Genomic DNA, 18,754 nt, shown 5'->3' on the forward strand with positions numbered 1-18,754 from the left:
CTTTGTGCATCTTAGATTCAATGTAAGTCCGGAACCATAGTTCTTTTGATATTTCTTCCCCAAATGAATTCATTTCTCCTTACTTTGTACTATGCTTTGAGTTAGCCTGTGGGTCCCACCATCAGGATGTGTCCAGACATCCAGCCAATCTCACGCGGTAGTCTGGATCAGTTTATTTGGTGAATGGTGGGACCTAGCATTGGAATAAACCATGGCATCGAGTAAGGGGAACAAATTTATCTGTGAAAGAATAGGAATTCTATTGATCTTTTGTTTGTTTATGGTTCCAAAATATTCAAAATAAGATATTACTTGAATGAAGTGTAAAAACATTTATATATTCAGTACTTGAGGACTAGCATACTTTTGCAAGTACATCCTCACAAAACATTGAAAGTAAAACCTTCATATAACCTAACAATTTGTCTATAGGAGCAGTCACTTCTCCAAAGGCATCAGTCCTTAATTGCAACATACCCTATTTCCCCATAACCCATGAGTTTTAACCACCTACCCTATTTTTGTGTATATAAGTAAATGTTTCTTTTAATTTATGAAGTCCTAAATACTGAACAACACCACAGTTGAGAATAATCAGACTTAATGCTAACTTTCTATCACACCATAAAAACTGTAAGTAAAATCTTTATGTAGATCTTTTTTGTTTGACGCACAATGGCTATAAAGCCTTCTGTGTCGTGGGCACTAAGGCCTTTATACCCATCGTGATTTTGGCCAGGTATGCAGGGCCTGATATTTGGACAAACTGCTGGGATTTTTGGCTGCCCAGATTTGTTCCCAAGTCGGTCAAGGCTTCATTTTATCACTGGGTGTCTCAAAAAACTCTGGACAGTCATTTTCAAATATGCTGGACCAACCATGATCAAATAACATTTGATCTGAGATGCACCGTCAAGCTTTGAGAAATTTAAATTAAGCACGTATTAAATGTGGGCCGGTGTGAATTTTTGATATTAACAATACTTAAATATCTTTTGGAAGCCACAAATAGGATTAAATTAAGTAAAATGAGCCAAAACTCGGTAAGGATTAAGATATGCCAGATCATTGGGAGCTCAAAAATCAGCAACAAACTTGCATTTTCTTACTGGGATGACCAAATCTTGTCACGACAGGAACCATATATCACCTATTAGAAATTTTATTATATAATGTATAATATTATTATACATTATACACAGATGATGATGTAAGGATCTGAAAGAACTGCGTATGGTTCGTGAGTCCCAGTTTGGTCATCACAGTTATATACATGTTTCCTGGTCAATCTGCGTGTTACAATAAGAATCCTCTGACATCAAATTTCATTCTATTCTATGAAATAATACAAAAATTTAAACTGAAAGTTGGTACTTTATTATTAAAAGTTAAATCAAAAAACCTTTTTAAAGTTGAAATATTTTAAGTCATACATTAGTGTATACACGTATTAACCTTCCCAAAATTTAGGTGGATCGTCAACTAATCGTCTTTCCATCCCATTTTCCGTTATGATTCCCAATCTTATAACGCCGCCGCTGGATCCGTCACGAGCCATGGCAAGTGCCAAAGCTAAATAAAATAATATGGTTAGTTTAAATTTTACTTAAAAATTAAAAAAACAGGATAATGTTTAGATCACCTCTAGTAACAAACTGTACACATTCTTCTTTGTCCATATTGGGTCTATAATTAGCATCCACGAACCCGTAAATGTAGGAACTTCCCGATCCTCCGATGGCACAAGGTTGTCTTACGATCATTCCGCCCAGGGGAATTAAATATACCTGGAATTATATAAAAATATTGGGGTTTACTGCGGGGTCCTCGTTTCTCGACGATCAAAGCCTACCAGATAGAGCATAATTTTGTACCAGCCTGGAATGAGACCACTCTATTGGCACAATGTATGGACCACCAGATCATTTCTATTACATTTTTAGCTAGATCCATTGTTATGTATATCTCCCTGATGTTCTAATACGTGGCTAATCAATTTTCTTGTTGTGGTCCCTATATAATGTGTTTTTGTATTACTATTTTGATGTTGCAGCGGTATCTGATAAATGCCAGCTTTTCCATATTAGAGAAACCAATCTCTGTCATTTCATAATATTCTAGGTAAGTTTGTTTGAGCTTACACTTCCAATAAAACTGCAAACTTTCTAAATCTTCTTGTGATGCAACATTCAGAGAGACCGGATCAAAATATGGAATAGAGGGACTTATGAAAGTGAGATTTACCTTTACCTTTAGCAGTGGATGGGAAAGGTATAAATGGCTTAGTACTTCGATTTTTGTATCAGCACTGATTTATGGCTGCGATACGGTAAGTTCATACCAACAACATATTTTGATAAAACAATAGAGACTATAGCAGATATAGAACTGGCAATATCTAGAAGCAATTACAATAAAAAAGCAAAGGATCTAAAGAAATTTAATGCAAAAAAAGGATACATAATGGATCGTAAGGCTAACCAGCATATAGGTAAATATAATAAATTAAGAAAATTCCTTCAAAAATCTAATCTATGTATTGTTAAAGCAGATAAATCATAAGTCATAATATTGAATTTACAAGATCTAGATGAGAAAAAACAAGAAATTATAAAGGAAGGAAATTTTGAAGAACTAAAACAGGATCCAACAAACGACATACAAAAATTATTGAAGAAAACTCTGAAAGGGAGGTACTATTTTACATCCGAAAGTAAAGAATTATCTCCAGGAGAAAATGTGAGTGCGCCTAAATTGAATGTTCGTATTAAAGAAATCTTTACACTAAATTCTGAGTTTGATATAGCCCGTAAAGAATGCTGACAGTTTAATTTCAAAATCAGAAGCAGGAAGAGTCTTACCGGAATACAGGTTAATGAGTTTGGATATCGTATCAATGTATCCTTCAATCAAAAAAGAAATGATCATACAGAGTTAACGTGAGTACAATATCCCTACATATTTAATACAACTAGTGACTTTTGCATTAGATGATAATTTCTTTACAGTAAATGAAAGGAATTACTGCCGTAGAGATGGAATATCTATGGGTTCGGTCAGTGCCGTCTTTAGGGGACATTCTTCTGTCCCAGGGCCCCATTATAGGCCCAAAACTGGCTGAAATAGTTATGATAAACATAGATAAAATCTTGTCACGACTAGGAGGTATAGTATTCCTTGCATGGTACGTAGATGACGCAATTATTATCCTCTGAGAAAATACTAGAGAAAGCCAATGAAATTAATGAATATATCAAGTTTACCTATGAGAGAGAAATATTTGGTAAAATTAATTACTTAGGTTTAACAGATCGTTTATTGTTATATCTAACTAGAGTATAATAAGTATGAAAAGCCTTGTAATGCAAATAAAGTTATAAACTTTAAATCTTATTGCCCAATTAGCCAAAAAAGGAATATTTATCTGATGGAAATACGTAAGATTCTTTCTAGAGCAACTAGATTTAATAAAAGTGAAGAGGAAATTAAAAAGGTGAACAAGAAGTATTTGTTAAACAGTTACGCAGGAAGATTGTTAAAGAACTGGTACGATAAATATTTAGAGAACAGATATCAAGAAATCAATACGTATGTCTCTTTTCTGTACATTAAGGGTATTTTTGAAAATACAATTAAATTGGCTCCGTTCCAAAAAAATAGGTTATTCGGACTGATAAGGACAGAACCTTAGAAGGATAAAGAGTGATCTATAGACTCCAGTGTACTGTACATGTGGAATACTGAATTATTATGTTGGAGAAACGAAGAGGAAACTGAAAGCGAGGATGTCGGAACATCTGGCCGCAGTGCGGCTTAAAGTTAATACATCTCCAGTGTTTTTACATTGTCACGCAAATAATTGCCATGTTGATATTAATGATAGAGATCTTAAATAGGGAAAAAGATATAGTAAAAAAAAAAAATTCAAAGAACATTTTGCGATTGTTATGCAAAATAATGTTATGAATTTAAATAACGGCATGATACCTGCAGAATGCTGGGAAGAGCCGATCATACATAATAGTTGTAACGCGATGGTACTTGTGTTAATGATGTGTATACTGTGGCAGGATAACCTGTATTACATTCTTTTTGTAAGAAACCCTACTGAGGAGGCTGATAAAGGCAAAATACATTTAGGGTTAAGTATGGTGTAAAACAGGGCTTCTTAAACTTTTTTATTCACGACCCCATTTATGATTGTGATTTTTTTCGCGACCCCCCCCCCCCCCAAAAAAAAAAATTATAAAATAAAGATATGTATATTGCAAAATATATAAATATGAAATACAATGAAAATATACATATACATTGAAGATATATACAAATTTACAAAAACAATAATGGTGTACTACCACAGTTCACTCTTGTGTTACAATGGAACAGAGACAACTGAATACACTAGTTCACACTACAATCAGTGTTGCTGAATCATTTGGCTGCACCAGAAGTGACAAAGTGCAACTCACGAAACCTACGACACAAAGCATGTCATTTTCAAACTCTCACAAATTATTTTCAATATTTTGCATTAAAATCTCGCAACCCCTAGTTAAGAAGCCCTGGTGTAAAAATAATAATAAACTATTTTACTCTCAATGTTAACCTGTTTGTTCTTTTGCTTTTTTATACTAGTCCACGTTCCGTTTTGAGTAAATGGATTAGTGACTTGGAATTTTTTAGCCTCCAGAAGTCAGAAAGGATAGGAGAATTATTTTTCTGTGTGCTAGTTAATACTACAATTGGGTAAAGACTGATTATCTGACTCCATTGGTTTTTTTAAATAGTACTAATAAAATAATTTATCTCGTGAACATTTCAGAGTGAAGGAAAAAGTTTTGTTTTACATCATGGAGACTGTATAGGTAACTTTGAATCAAAGAATGGTAACAGAAATTAGTCTTAGAATCAACAGCATCATGTATTCTTAGTCCAAATCAACAATTAAAAGAAATCAAAAATAGATCACGCAATAAATTAAAGCACTAATAATGAAGGTTTTAGACTACAATGACCAACGACAATAATTCGGCAATTAAAGCAAAGTTATTATATATACAAATGCCATTAAACAGTTAACTTAAAATTGATTCCAAAGTCATGGTGCAACTTAGAATCAATGAAATTTGGAATTACAACACGAAAAAAATGTGTTAATAATAGCTTCTAAAATTGTAAGAGAATTTAGAATAATTCTAAATGGAGACTGCTCGGAAAATGTGAACTTATTACTAGATCTAAATTTGTGATAATGTAATTATCGCATTCTACATGTCGGCACAGATAAGAATTCGTAATCTAACAAGCAATGTATAATTGTGGAAAAAAGCTCTCCCTGTGATATACTTGTAAGAAAAAGAAAATGGTAATTACAGCTGTTGAAACTATACTAAAATTTTGTTGAATCAAATTTTACAAGGTAAAAATAATCCTGATTTGAATTAACAAATTTAATACCAAATTTTTCTGTAATCATATATTTTTCATCATCAAGAATGCCACAAACTTTATACAATTTTGTAAACAGTTTTGAATTATGGCACATTGTCGTGAGAATTGTGTTCGAACCAGAATACAAGTAACATACTCTATCAGTAAAAGGATGTTGATACAAGATTGTAATGATGTGATGTTGCATTCATCAAGGAGTTTGTGTTTGTTTGTCTTACTTGGCTCTATTACACAGAATATAAGAGAAAATGAAGAACATAGATATACTGTAGGGCAGAGAGGTTTGAATTAGTCTCATTAAACAGAAGAAAAACCTTCATACTACCTTTGTCCAGGACCTGTAAATGATTTTGAGTTAACACAGTTCAGCTTTGCAAGGTTTTACTATACTTACTACCTTACAGAAATATATTGCATGCTGTACCTGAATATCACCCTCAACAGGAATTTTAAATACTTGAAATTATGTTGAAATAAATAATGTAACAGCAAAGCAGTAAAAAGATATTTAGATAACAGATTACTGTTCTGTAGGTTGTAGTTATTCACCAGACAACATGAGAAAATTTACTCCACTAATAACATACTTAAGATAATCAAATTTTAAGAAACTGTCTTGCCACAATCTGCAATTACTTCATGATATAGAATTAGCCTATTTTGGGTTCTGCCAATGAATCAATGTTAAATTGGTAATAGACAACAAATGCATCTTACCTGTCCACCATTTCTTCTGTCCCATCCGGCACAAATAATAGCGGCGAGAACTTGTTCGCGATAATTATAGCATATTCCTTTAAAAATATTGGCGGCAGTCTTTACTAAACACTGCTCGTCGACTTCTAATCTAAATTTGTACAAATTAAAATCTATAAGTTTCTAGAATTTTAATTGATTATTAAACAATACAAGTAGCCATATCATCTCCAATGAGAAAAGTTGAAAATTTTAATAATAATTCAGATGTATAACAAATAAGAAACACGATTTCTTTATATAAATGCATTTTTCTGTCTGATACGTCACTAAGTCGACTACCATTTTTCATTTTCAATTAATAAAATTTGTATGAAGCTAATTATTTTAGATCATGTTGTTGTATAATTTAATAAACATAATAATTTAGATAATTCTGAAAGAAAAGATCCATTTGAAGTGAGACTTAAATTAGTAGACATTGTGGATTCAACATTCCAAAATGAAAATTTATATTTATCAATTGAATATTTATCTTATTTACTATTTATACCAATGGAATGGCCAGAGAAGTTTTCTTTGTGTTTGTAACTCCTAAATAGGGGCCAGCTTTCTCACAGAAAGTCCTCTCGGGAGGCGTGCCTCTTCGGCAGATCGCCTGCGTGTTACATTGCCATATGCAAACAATTCATTTTTAACCAGGTAACCACAAAAAGCAATTTAAGAATACACATGCATTACTAAATTTTTCATGTATAATAAATTTCTTTAGAATTAAAATTACAAATAAGTCTTCATGATGCATCTACATTCGGTCTTAAATTTTAAACATGAGCTGTAAACTTAGTTATTAGATTAATTAAAGCATAAAATCTCCTTTGTAATTGTATGTTTAATAATCAGCATGTAAACTCGGGAATTCCGTACCGACAGATGTCAAAGTACTGGTGTTTAATTAAAATATATAACTAACAGTAATAAATGTTCTAACAAACCGAGATAAAAATATACAATAGCATAAAAACACTCACTCGTGAAGAGCAACTTGGTATCTAACAATATCGGTAATGGCTTCGGTGTCGGCAGAAGCACCCGAACGACAGCAATAGATGTAGTCGGTGACGCGAGACAGTTTGTCCGAGACACGGTTAGCTACGTACACTCTGAAAAACACCAAAATTAAAAAGTAAATAGGTACAAACAATCTACCAGGTTTATGGCACCATAATGTCACACAAATACTAACATGCTTATTTTGGGTAGCTGAATTTTATTATAGTAAGAAACATTTTAATTCCTTCTTCAGAATAGAACAAAGGGTCAGTCAAATAGATGTATATCAGACACAGGCCATATTCATTATTATTCAGTGCACCAAAACATACTGTACACTAAAAAAAAAAGGCTAACAAAGGCCCTTTTGTTGCCAGGCCTTTAAGACTTACACGAACAGAAGTTTGGAGTTTTTCTGCTTTAATCCCCGCAAGATGTTAAAACGTCGACTTTTAGAAATCACCAAGGCTGCAGGCTAGACGTGAAGCCTTAATGATCCATATCCGGCCTGTGAGCTGCCAGTTTGTAACCGGCTAAAAGACGACACAAAGATAAATGCTTCCGATTTTGTACGAGATGGAAAAAACAACTGGCAATTTCATAATTGACATTTATACTTTCGTGATCAAGCATCATAACTACCATATTAAATAATTTTGTATGTGTTTCAAGAGTTTTATTAGCAATTAAACAATATAAAACAGAGAAAACGGGACCTCCATCCTTTCTAGAAAAATAAAGAAAATTTGATCGGAAAGAGGGGGAGTAAGTAAAAATGTGCCATCCGCAAATAATTCGCACGTGTTCTGGCTCCACATTGCATGACTTTCACAACCAAAAATTGATATTCTCAGTGGATCAATCTGTACCAATCCAGAATCAGCCAATAAAAAATGTTCAAATTGTGATGGACTGAATTCGTAATTTAAGTGTTCTGCATTTATTGTTTCCCTAGAATCGGGATTAATCGGGACCATTAAATTTTTAAATCTCCTTTGAATATTTCTGTGCAGACTATTACTATTTGGAAACAGAAGAAACGTTTTCTAGAACTTGAGTTCTGATTTGTGATGGGTTACTGATTATGGTATTTGCTAATTTCTTGGCCCCCATACTAACTTCTTGCACTATTATTCAGGCTGCATTTCCAGAACTGCTGTACGATGTAAGGAGTCGATTCCAAACCAGTTTATTTTTGTTTGGAGATTATTTTTAGTTCGTTATTCTATCCATTTTGGGGCATTTTATTTTGTTAAGGATAGACTACCGCACCTCACCTGTGCAAAATTCAAAAACTAAAACTCGCCTTACTACGACAATTGCTGGGGGCAGCCGATATGTCATCAAACCTGGAAATGCCCTCTTGGAGGATACTTCCACAGGAAGTTAAAAGAATGATCTCTCACCCCAAATTGTCAAAAAGAGCAGAATGAAGAATTATGAAAGATAAATTTAAGGGCAATGACACAACTTAAAGAAAGATTATTAGAATTAAACGAATGTTAGCCACTTAAGTATACAGTATAAATAGGGTTGAGTGAACGTAGTCATTGTAACATCACCACAAATGTACTATAAGGAGATGAAGCTCAAGATCGAGCAAGGTTAAAGCAAGGCTTTCAAGTTATATTGACGACAAAAAAGTTTCTCGGTGACAGTTATTCAAATTTAATTTGTAAGATTTCTTTGTAAACTCTCAATAGATTTCAATTTCATATTTTTGCTTGTTGGTTTTGTGGAAATAATTATAAAACAGTTATAACTTAATTTATAAGATCCCAAGCGTCAGAAAAAGTTGCCCATCTACATTTACGACTCTGACGTCGATGTGAAATTCCGCAAAGCACGCCTCTTACATAACTCTTCCAGGCAACCCTTTCTCAGACATCTCAAACAGGTAAAAATATATAAGGCTATCCACAAAAAAAAAAAACAGTGTCAACTTCTTCCTCACAGCGTGGAAGTCTTTCTTCGAACTATAAATCTTACTATCTTCCACCTCCCCTCTGCACATGTTCAGCAGTCACCCGTTTGTTTCGGCATTTGGTGATTAGTTTGTCCGACGACGCCCATTTGACACGGTCAATTGTCCCAAAATATTCAGTACATGATTAAGATTATAAATTTTGAATACATACCTTCCGTAACTAGCAGTTCTTTGCATGTTGTAACTGTAACATTGACACAAATATTTGACATAATAAAAATACAACTAGTCTTACTGCTTCCGACGTACAATAATTAACGATGCTACAGCACACTGTTCCAAACATTCTCTGTTCCTAAGTTAGAAATAACTCATAACTCATAGTTCAAAAGTTTTAACCATATTTATATTTGCATATAATTTACCGATATTTACAAAAAATAAATAAAATATATCCGCAAAATCGTATGCTTGCGAAGCGTGCAAAAATTTTTAAGCTTCTGTCACCCAAGACAATTACCAGTTGTCGTGTACTTGTTTAAATGACATATATTAGGGCTAAAAATTAGAATAATAAGTATTAATTATTTAAAGGGTTAACATTCTGTACGTGTACGTTTCATACTAAATTTTACTTTCCGTAATATTTATTTTGAATGTATTACAAAATATTCTATTTATCTTGCATACGAACTCCCAATGAAAACTGGAAATCATATTATTTCAATTCATAATTTTCCTATGTAAGCAGTTAGTAGATGAGGGGCGCGACTCCACTGCTAACGAAAGAGTATGATGTACAAAGGCAAGCCATTACTAATTTGAGATAGACGGTTTATATTTTAAATTAAATTAATTAAAAATATGATTAAAAATTGCAGCCCGGCATTGCGACAATGTCACAATAAACAACTGCTCGTTCGGTTTTTGAACATTTTAAGCCGAAAACGTTCCAAGGCAGAAACGAGAATGTTTCTTGCTGTAATAAAACTTGGCTACCCAAAATAAGCGTGTTAGTATGTGTGTTTTTATTATAAATATTAAATAAATATCAACTAAAGATAAATATTATACCCCGTAGTACTTCTTGAATCGGCTCCGATAACGACTCCTCCTTCAAACTCCACTGCCATAATTGAAGTCTGAAATATTTAATCGGACAATACAGTTACATTATTCAAACACTAATATAAAACTTAATGTATAACAAAATTTCTAATAAAATGAAAGAGTAGTTTATTAATAACCAACCTATTAATATTTAAATGTTTTCAGAAGGTAAAGCATAATTTCAGATTAATTGTTGGTTTAAAATATTTATATAAAACAGCTTTTCTAATAAAAATCTAGTCTATCGCATATTGAAGATGCTGCAAATTTAAATTATATAAACAATATACAGGGTGGGCCAGCGAAAACAAAACGGCAGAGTGTTCGTGTTCGTCTAAGCAAAGCGCTCGGACAGGTCGATTTTACTCTCGATGGGACATCTTTTGCAATAAAGTTTTTGCGATTCTGAATACAACAGACAACAAAAAATTTTAAAAACTCATTTATTTTGTATTAAGTAAACAAGCATTTATTTCGAAAAAAAATGTTTGTTTAGTTAATATTCAGAATCGCAAAAACTTTATTGCAAAAGATGTCCCCTCGAGAGTAAAATCGACCTGTCCGAGCGCTTTGCTTGGACGAACACGAACACTCTGCCGTTTCGTTTTCGCTGGCCCACCCTGTATTTGCTTTAATAGATTATAAAGTGTTAATGTAAGCAGAATTAAGTTTAAGTGCTTCAGATTCACACCCATCTTCAGAATGTTTTGTAAACGATTGCTTCATCTTGGAAACAAAAGATAGATAAAGTTCATTATCAAAGATTTGATTAACAGAACAGGACGAGAGTCTTCAAAACTACGGCGCGCGCACACACATATACAGTAGAGCATCGATTATCCGACTTAATTGGGGACTGGGTTGGTCGGATAACTGAAAAGTCGAATAACTGAAAAGTCGAATAACCGAAAAGTATGAAAAAATACATTATTAGTATAGTGTATTAGGCCTGGTTTAAATACTAGCCTCCCTTTCATGGTCGAGCCAGTGCTGCCAGCTAAAACATGCAAAAATTTAACAAAAATAATATTAAAGTAGCCAAGACATAACCAAATATTGTAGCGCCACATCACTAGCGGACATTTGAATTTGCCGACTAGAATGCGATCGGTTAACCGATAAGTCAGTTAATCGGGGGTCAGATAAACGATGCTCTACTGTATATATATATGTACGTGTGATATTAAATCACTCCTACCCACTGCCGTTGTCAGAATTAGTAACGTGGTTTTCCTTTTGAAAAGTTTGGAGACATCCGTAATAGTGCAATGCAACACCCAAGTGATGCGAAGTGGGAGTGCTGCCCAACAGTATTCTTTATGGGAAACTGTCCCCTATTTAGATATTAGACCAATATAGGTGTTGGTCTAATATCTAAATAAGGTGCAGTTTCTCAGATAACTCCATGTGGTCAACCCATTGATCAGGTACCATAGAGAGACCATAGAACATATCAGTAAGACTTTAGAAAAAACATAAAGAAGAAGAGAGAACAACAGGAACTACCAGCAGGTCACCAGTACTAAAATGGGATCATATCCTAAGTTTTATAAGTGAAATATAAAAGTTCATTTTATATTTTGTACCAATTGTGTCACAAAGTCCTAATTGAAAATAAAGTAATAAGAAAAACATAGTTAGGAAGAAATAATTTATATGATGATACAAAACTAAAGTTCAGACATCTACTAGAAATGAAAATCCAGAGTAGGGGATGGATACATTTGTAGTAAATGTGGCTAATGTGGATATGGGACTACATGCAAATATCTTTGGACTTTCAAACTGCTTCGAGCAAGATTCGGGAACGGCAGACAATTTCCGGATTAGTGCAGAAATTTAAAAATTTTCTTCGGTTTTGAGAAAAGGCAATGTTAATTTTTTAACTTCTCCCAGATCCTATTTAGTTAAATTGAGTGTTACCTAGTAATTAATATATCAAAACTTGAAACAGATTGGATTTAATAGGGAGAGCTTTGACTATTTTTAATAAAGTATGTAACCATATATATAGAAGCTTATTTCTTCTATCGGCAACAAGATTCACACTAAAAGTCCTAATTTAAACTAAGACTTTTAGTTTTAAACATTTTTAAATTAAGGAATTTTTCTCAGAAAAGAAAATTATTACCACCACTTGAAAATAAACATTTTCATTTCCATAATCTTCTAGTTGTAATTATCAATAAATATAATTACACGTCAGTAACCAGCAAAAAAATCTGAGTTGTGTAACTTTCCTGGCAAAAAAGTTAAAATTGTGCACGGTGCCATTTGTTACAAGAGTTTATTTAAAAGTTTTTATATTATTAAATGATATAAAATGGCAAAACAAGAGTAGATTTCAGTTTTATAGAAAATTGTAAATGTTAACAAGAGGTAAAATCTTCCTTAACTCCAATCCCATTCGATACATGACACACGACCTCCTATATCTCCCCACCCCATTAATGTTTAACCACCAAAATTTAATAGCACCAATGTTCCAAATACACGAAACTCCCCACAAAATTTCAGAAATTTTTGACAAAAGGCACAGAAGTAATTAAGTTTTGAAGTGGTGAACAAAATCATGTTACACACCAACTTCTATATATATATATACAGAAAAACCTTCTCATCTTTTTTGCACTTCTTGACCTCTTGGGATACCCTGTAAAAATCTTGGGAGAGTCATTTTTTGACTACTGATTACATCTAGAGCCAGCAGTCAGCGTGTGACCACATGTGGCAGGAAGAGAAAACGGGGACAGTTTACACTATACATTGATTAATACGTCAAGGTACATGAAACTTTTTGCAGATAACACTAAGCCAGTACTGCTGTCCAGGATTTCCTCACGAGATTTATATTAAACCTACCTACAGTCTGTCTACGAAAAGAATCGACTTGAGAGCAATGTCACATGTGATGTCACTTCAGTTATCAGTACATTCCCTAATGATGTCAGCATTTTTCACTTAATACATCAGGTGATATGTAAATTTTATTTTATTTCCTCTCACTAGATGACAGAGCAACTTTTCTATTGACTGTGTTAATTTTTGTAGCATATATAAACTATAAAAAATCATGCATTTAACATGTACTATAGCAAACTTTCATGTATTCGATACCAGAATGAGAAGCTTCCATAACACTGTTTATAATGCATATGGTGACATGTTTAACAAATGAAGAAATTGGAAGCGAGTTGTCACAACTAAGCGAACAATGGCTGATGCTGATTGGTTAATACCAAGTAAATTCTTTCCATAGACTATGGGTACATTCGTGAAGTCAAACGAGTTAAACGAGAATGACATCATTGTTATTCTTATTTCGTTAGACTTTTTGACCGATTCGTTTATAACTAAATGGCTGTTTCTAAAATCGAAGATACAAACATTGCTAATGCAGCCTTATCTGAAATATTTTTCTTAGATTGCTTCGGACAGACAGTTATTTCTATCATTTCAGCTTTTAATGCACAATTTAAACACTCAAATAGATTTAGAAACATCAATATTGTCGGGTGCCATTTTCTTAATGAAGTAAACTAACTTCATGAACTTCGCGAGAGTTTCATTCAAAACATCATCACCACAGAGCATGTGCACTGAGCGAGACTACTACTTTTTGACTGATTCATTACTAACGCGTTTAACTTGTTTGACTTTACCAACATACCCTATATCTCTACAAGTGTCTAATGATATACAAACAGAAGAGACGTAAGGAAAACTTTGGTGAAGATTACTTCTGGACTTCATAACTTTTTTCCAGTTTTGCTCTGATACGGATGGCCCGTAAACTATAATGCACAAAGAAGCTGAATCAGCCGAATTACACCTCCAAACGAGATGGCCAGGACCTCGTCGGAGCTGTAGACCATATGCACAGAAGCAAAGAAGACAAGGTTGCATGTAGATGTATAACCATACATCTACATGCAACCTTAGAGAGATATGGCGGGAATACTATAGATTACCCCCTATGGAATTTCAGAACTTTGAGTACATATCTGAACTGAGGGGACCGAGACGAGTTCAACGATACCCTACTTTTGGACCGGAGACAAGAAATGAAAAAGTTATCATACTTTTTTCGGCGATCATGCGATGATAGGGAGTCATGTTGCTCTCCGCTAAGTCGGCTTCGCTATCGCGATCGGGAGTCCCGTCGCTTGCCGTTAAAATTGCCTTTAGTAGACGTTTTCCCCCCTTTTTTACTTTGTTCAAAAACTACCGTGAATCGATCACTAGTTTAGCACATGGCGGCGTGTGGTGGCGCCCATACGAGAGGTCAGTCAGGCCGCCATGTTCGCTGCCATAAGTAACAAACATTAACCGAAATGGCAATTGCGCGATGATCGGAAGTCAAGTCGCTCTTTCTGCTCTCGTATCGCGTGTTTAACCCTCCGGGAGATGACTGTAGTCCGACGTCATGGTTTGCAGACTTTACCACAAGATGGCAGTACTAGCAACTATGGTGCCGTCTTCATGAGAGCATTAAAAAAGTATGATAACTTTTTTCTTTTTCGTCTCTGGTCCAAAAATAGGGTACCGTTGAACTCGTCTCGGTCCCAAGTTCCAATATATAATCAAAGTCCTGAAATTCCATAGGGGGTAATCTATAGTACACCCAATATGGCTTCCAGGTCACACGTAATCAGGAGTCGCATCACTCTTCCGGGACTATTGCATTTAACTATTTAGCCCACACCACTACGCAATCTTCGAGTAGCTCACTTGACCGTCGATGGATTACTTGACATTACGTAGTTTTAGGGAGTGTGGAAGCTTCAGTGGTTGCAGTCGCCCACACCAAAACACACGGCTACAAGTGGAACATCAGTCAAGGCTCGCAGTCACTCACCTCGATCAATGCAGACCATAATGACCTTCGGAGGCAAATGTCTCACAAAGAGTCACACGTACAGGTACCGTTCCATTGACTTATTTGATCATACATAGGAGATCTTTTAGGTTTAATTCATTCAGAGTTCACATATTACTACAGTTTTGCTTTTTGTAGGAATGGCCTGTTGCCCAGAGAAACAGAATCTTGATTAAATTTGTTTTTCTATGTTTCCAGTTGATAAAAAGGATTTAATTTCTTTTCTATTCAACTAGACACATAACATCTTATATCTCAGATTTAACTGCTGTAAATTTAATAATACATGGTTAATATATTGCTTAAACTATTACTTACACCAGTCATGTGCTGGGACATCCATTCTGGAATATATTGATCACTCATTGTAGGAAAGCTCGAATGAAATTGATGACTTTGCTCGATGCTCATTGCCGCCATTTTCATTACACTTGAATACAACGACGCCACCAACGGCATTTAAAAAAAAAAAAAAAAAAAAAAAAAAAAAGAACAGATATTTACAATATTATTTTATAATTTTTAATAGGTTAAATATTTTAAATGTTGAAAAATTCTATTTTTATAAATTTTACTTAAGGAAATAAATGTTAGCGACGACTTTCTTTTCTCCGAAATCGCTTAAATTTCGGAACAGGGCTAAATGACGTCACGCTAAAATTTCTCATTTTCAACGCCCCTTCTTCTCATTGTTACATTGTGACAACGTCTCGCTTGCTATGATGTAACCTTTTCACACCCCCGACAAGGCCTTTACATGATTATGACGTAAATATACTGCTTCCATCAGTGGCGGAAAAACAAGAATTTAAAGGGGGAGGCTTAAACCAAAAATTTTAAATATTTGAATAATTAACCACTCGGGCCTTCGGATCCGCCATGCTATTGCTCAGTCTCGAGTTACGCGTGTAGCAATGCGAACATGTCGAAAGTGTCAGGTGCCTAGATACCGTTGAATGTTGTTGCCACATGATATTTTCAACACGAACCCAAAGATTGTGGTTTGGCTCGGTTTGATAAACTAAGACAACACTCGACACGTTGACGATCTTCCAAAACAGAATGACTGCCGGGAGGAGTTTTATACTTCGGTGAAATTGGCTCTTATTTAAGTGCTAGATACGGTAGGAAACCCGAAAAAGTCCAAGCAATCAGACGCAAACCCGTCACCAACTACCAGTGTTTGGCGGTTTCGTCCCCTCTGCCACTGGGAGGCTTTCCTTACAATGGCTAATTTTGGCACAGGAAGTAGCTTTATCTAAAGATATCGCGCCGCTACGCTTGATACTCGCTTGTAAATCCAGGGCGGGCTAGGGCCGGGTAACTGGGGCAACCGCCCCGGGCCCCCGCGTTTAAGAGGATGCAGCATAATAATGTTTTATAATTAAAATGTAACAACTTGTATTTCAATGTAAAACTTCATTTCAAAATATAAATTGTAAAGTATTGAATGAAAATGGAGCTATAAATGATGAAGAAGATCAAGAAGATTTTTTTCTTAGCGCAAACGAAGAAACTAAAGAATAATCAACCATATTGGAAGACGATCCTGGAACATGGCCATCACAACCCACTGAGAAAATCGAATTATTATTAATTAATAAAAGCATTGTTCAAATAACAAATTACGATTTTCCCATAGATGAACTAGGTAGAAAATTTAATGTATCTTATTATACTAAAGTACATTTAAACAGAGAAAAATATTGCAGAAACTGGCTTCTCTATTCAAAACTAAAAGATAAGGCATTTTGTTTTTACTGCTATTCAGTGCCGTAACTAGGCAGGTGCACCCGCACAGGGCCCACTTGGAAGGGGGGCCAAAAATGCACGTATTTCTTTTATTAATTTTCAAAACCTAATTAGTTAAGGGGCTTAAATGCAATTTCTTGCACAGGGCACAGGAATGGCTAGTTACGGCACTGCTGCTATTTATGTCCTAACCAATTGTCAACATCATCTTTTGCATTAGTAAATTTTTTTAAATCTAAAATGTAAGCAAATAGTATTTGTGAGGAAAAAAAACTAATATTTCAAACAAATTAATAAGGCAATCGTTTCAAACAGATCATATTAAGGCCCTTTTTTTAACTCTTTTCGCCCTGTGGGCACTAAGAGGGCCTCTTTTAGAAGGCCCATTATGGGTTCGGCCAGGCCCACAATGGAGCGACCGGGTGGTGAGGGACGGGGCCCGACATATCCGAACGGACCACCCCCGAAAAATTCCTGGGGATTTCGACCCGTTCGGATTCGATCCCGGGTCCCCAGAGCGGTAGGCTGCCACCTTGACCGCTCGGCCATCCGGCCGTCATATTAAGGCCCTAGAAGCCTGGGAATTATACAAGACCAGCCTGACTGGCAAATGTATTAACTTTAAGGAGAGAAAAACAGTCTCGTATGCATGCCGGTACTTTTTCGAAAAGCCGGGGGAAGGCCGACATAAGTCAATTTGGTTAATGTTACCCTTGGTGCCAAGATGGCGGCTGGTCTCTGATTCCAGCGAGGAAACAGTGGGACGCACGTTCTAACCTAACCTAACCCATTCTAATAAATTACCATAATTATTAGCACCAAATTATTAGAATAGGTTAGGTTAGGTTAGAACGTGCGTCCCACTGTTTCCTTGCTGGAATCGGAGACCAGCCGCCATCTTGGCACCAAGGGTAACATTAACCGTTAATTTTTATTAAAATATCAAATAATAGGTCGCGTTTACCGCTAGCTGAATGTCTGTCACTACGAGCCCTATCATGGCGGTTACGGTCTGAATTAGAATAAGTTCTTTTTATTGTATTTAATACATTACATTACTCTTGTATTTTGTTTGTTAATAAATTGCAAATGAGTTATAGTACTGGATGCAATAGTCCTATGCATGTCTTATATTTTCTATTATATCTGTCTTCAATGTGTAATTGTGCATCTTTGTTTTCAAATACTATTGTTGTATGTGTTGTATGCGGAAACAGTATCTGTGCTAAGAATCTGTGCCAAAAGATTTTCTCTCTCTGATCCTAATGACGAGAGATCCTGTATACTGTACTACATACATACCTTCTAATATATCACACATCATTACATTGTTCGGCTTGCCGTCAGCTTTTTATTTCTTCTTGATATCATCACGACATAATCGATATAGCAATAGCAATATAATGTAGTACGTAGAATAAATAAATTCTTGGTTTATAGACTGTATTTCTTTATTTATAATTTACAACAAACACAAATAAATATTAAAATATAGAAAAATAATGCAAATTCTGTCACATAAGTGAACAAAACAGTTCAGATCTGTTCAGCACTTCTTGAAGTCATTTCGAGTTGTTTTATTTCGTCGTCGTGTAAACGTTCGATCAATCTCAGGAATTTGTCGAATGAATATTCCTTGTCAATTGTCGAAGAAATGGACGAAGGTCGAGCGTTTTCCTCCGACTTCGTCTGGTTCTAATAGAGCTTGTTGCTCAGGTTCGGGTGAGATTGTCTTATCCGGTTTCATTTTTTTTACTTTCTCTTCTTGTCTCTGTCCGGCAGGTCGACGTATTTTCTGATTGTAGCAATGTCGTTGAATCAACATGCCACAGAAGGTGATCGTTGTTATTAAAAACAGAATCGACAGCGACATTGTTAATGTTAAA

The 18,754-nt window shown here is 34.9% G+C and overlaps 1 protein-coding gene across 1 annotated transcript; it reads right to left on the minus strand.

Moving 5' to 3' along the window:
• Nucleotides 1–1,354: 1,354 nt before the first annotated feature.
• On the minus strand, nt 1,355–15,565 carry Prosbeta1 (proteasome beta1 subunit). The gene is made up of 6 exons (XM_067282967.1): nt 15,435–15,565; nt 10,202–10,269; nt 7,179–7,310; nt 6,169–6,298; nt 1,643–1,787; nt 1,355–1,572 (listed from the first exon to the last, which is right to left on the minus strand). The coding sequence occupies exons 1-6, from the start codon at nt 15,540–15,542 to the stop codon at nt 1,451–1,453; spliced, it is 705 nt and encodes a 234-aa protein (XP_067139068.1). The 5' UTR covers nt 15,543–15,565; the 3' UTR covers nt 1,355–1,450.
• Nucleotides 15,566–18,754: the final 3,189 nt, after the last annotated feature.

The sequence above is a fragment of the Centruroides vittatus genome, unplaced genomic scaffold (assembly GCF_030686945.1).
Source record: "Centruroides vittatus isolate TY-2023 unplaced genomic scaffold, ASM3068694v2 contig_1213, whole genome shotgun sequence".
NCBI lineage: Eukaryota > Metazoa > Arthropoda > Arachnida > Scorpiones > Buthidae > Centruroides > Centruroides vittatus.

Bases quoted from the DNA above. Each gene is read 5' to 3' on its own strand.
- Prosbeta1 (XM_067282967.1), bottom strand. From the start codon at position 15,542: ATGAAAATGGCGGCAATGAGCATCGAGCAAAGTCATCAATTTCATTCG. The intron at 10,270-15,434 runs GTAAGTAATAGT...TAAATATTTCAG, and splicing joins TGTCCCAGCACATGACTGGT to ACTTCAATTATGGCAGTGGA. The intron at 6,299-7,178 runs GTGAGTGTTTTT...GTACAAATTTAG, and splicing joins TACCAAGTTGCTCTTCACGA to ATTAGAAGTCGACGAGCAGT.